The sequence below is a fragment of the Egretta garzetta genome, unplaced genomic scaffold (genome assembly GCF_000687185.1).
Source record: "Egretta garzetta isolate BGI_Z169 unplaced genomic scaffold, ASM68718v1 scaffold55, whole genome shotgun sequence".
In the NCBI taxonomy this organism is placed as follows: domain Eukaryota; kingdom Metazoa; phylum Chordata; class Aves; order Pelecaniformes; family Ardeidae; genus Egretta; species Egretta garzetta.
In genome coordinates this window covers 2,524,673-2,526,180 of record NW_009259863.1, presented here as the reverse complement: position 1 = coordinate 2,526,180, position 1,508 = coordinate 2,524,673, and the positions used below count along the sequence as shown (strand labels likewise).

Here is a 1,508-nt window from a genome sequence, read left to right as displayed (position 1 = left end):
AGTTTAGGCTGGGCATAAGGAAGAAATGTTTTACAATGAGGGTGGTGAGTTGCGGATGCCCTATCATTGGAAGTGTTCAAGGTCAGGTTGGATGGGGCTTTGAGCAACCCGATTTAGTGAAAGTTGTCCATGCCCACAACAAGAGGGTTGGAACTAGTTGACCTTTAAAGGTCCCTTCCAATCTAAATCATTATATGATTCTGCGATTCTATGTTTCTGTGTTCCAACAGGGGTCTCTGAATTTTATACTTACATTTGGCAAATTGATACATGTACCTCTGTTCTGACATGGACTTGAAGAACATTCATTGATATCGACTTCACAACTGTGACCGAGAAAACCGGCAAGACAATGACAAACATATCCAGACTGATTGTATTGGCATATGCCCCCATTCAGGCATGGTTGAGATGCACAAGGATCACCAGGTTCCTCACAAAATGGACCTAAAAGAAATAAGCATAAAAAAGAAAAGCTTTTATTTGTTGTGTTGTTCTTAAATTGTCTACATTATGAAGCTCCATTTACCAACTGGAACACGTGTAAACTATCGCCACTTAAAATACAAAGAACTTGAAATATTCCTGCGTGTTTTGTTTGTTTTGGTGAATAACCATGGTAGAAATATGTAGGAGTGAGTAAACTCATCTGTAGCAAAGGGAGGATGAGAACTGGAACCATAGTCCAAGAACATCTCTTTTGCAGCTGTTATTATTAAGGGAGGTTGTTCTCTTTCCTGTTTATAGATACATTCAGTTAGTGAAGCTGAATGTACTCTCAGTAGGTGCACACACAATCACCTATGTGTGCGTGTGCGTGTGCACACACACACACACACACGAAATAGAGACACAGTGACCACATGGATCAATGTGGAGAGCAGTGTCTTTCCCTGCACCACATCAACATAAGCAGCACTTGTGAGCGTGAACAGCAACAGTGGCTCAAACTTTTTCCACCTTTCTGGAGAGTCTGTATTGAAGTTCACCAGCAAACATACACACTCCCTCAATTTCTAAAAGCATAAATAAACCCACATTAACAGATCCCTCAAACACTAACACAGGTTTAAAGCCTGTCTAATAATCATATCTGGATCCTGGACCTCTTGCCAACTTGCTGGCTCAGACCTTGAGTCGTTCCAGTTCTGGGTATCATTCTAGTTGCTGGCTAGTCCAGTTTAACCCCTGCCCACTAGGAAGGGTGGTAACACAGAAATAGTAAAGAAAAGAGACTGCAGTGATCAGAGGCAGGGCTCAGCCAGAGAAGCATAATGAGCTGCAGCCCACTTACACTCAGCCAGACCTTCTATCACCTTTTCTCTGCATTTACTCGTATTTGTACTTTGGCCGATATAGTTGCCAAGCCACTCTCCATGATATTTGAAAAGTCATGGCAGTCAGGTGAAGTCCCTGGTGATTGGAAAAAGAGAAACATTGTACCCATTTTCAAAAAGGGTAGAAAGAAAGATCCTAGGAACTACCAACCTGTCAGCCTCACCTCTGCC

At 42.2% G+C, this 1,508-nt stretch overlaps 1 protein-coding gene across 1 annotated transcript in view; it reads right to left on the bottom strand.

The window, feature by feature from the left end:
- EYS (eyes shut homolog) overlaps positions 1-1,508 on the bottom strand; it is a 904,272-nt gene that overhangs the window by 840,280 nt on the left and 62,484 nt on the right. Inside the window, exon 3 of the mRNA XM_035895612.1 lies at positions 254-447. Within this exon, the coding sequence (XP_035751505.1) occupies positions 254-447 (194 nt within the window). The remainder of the gene's footprint in view (positions 1-253; positions 448-1,508) is intronic.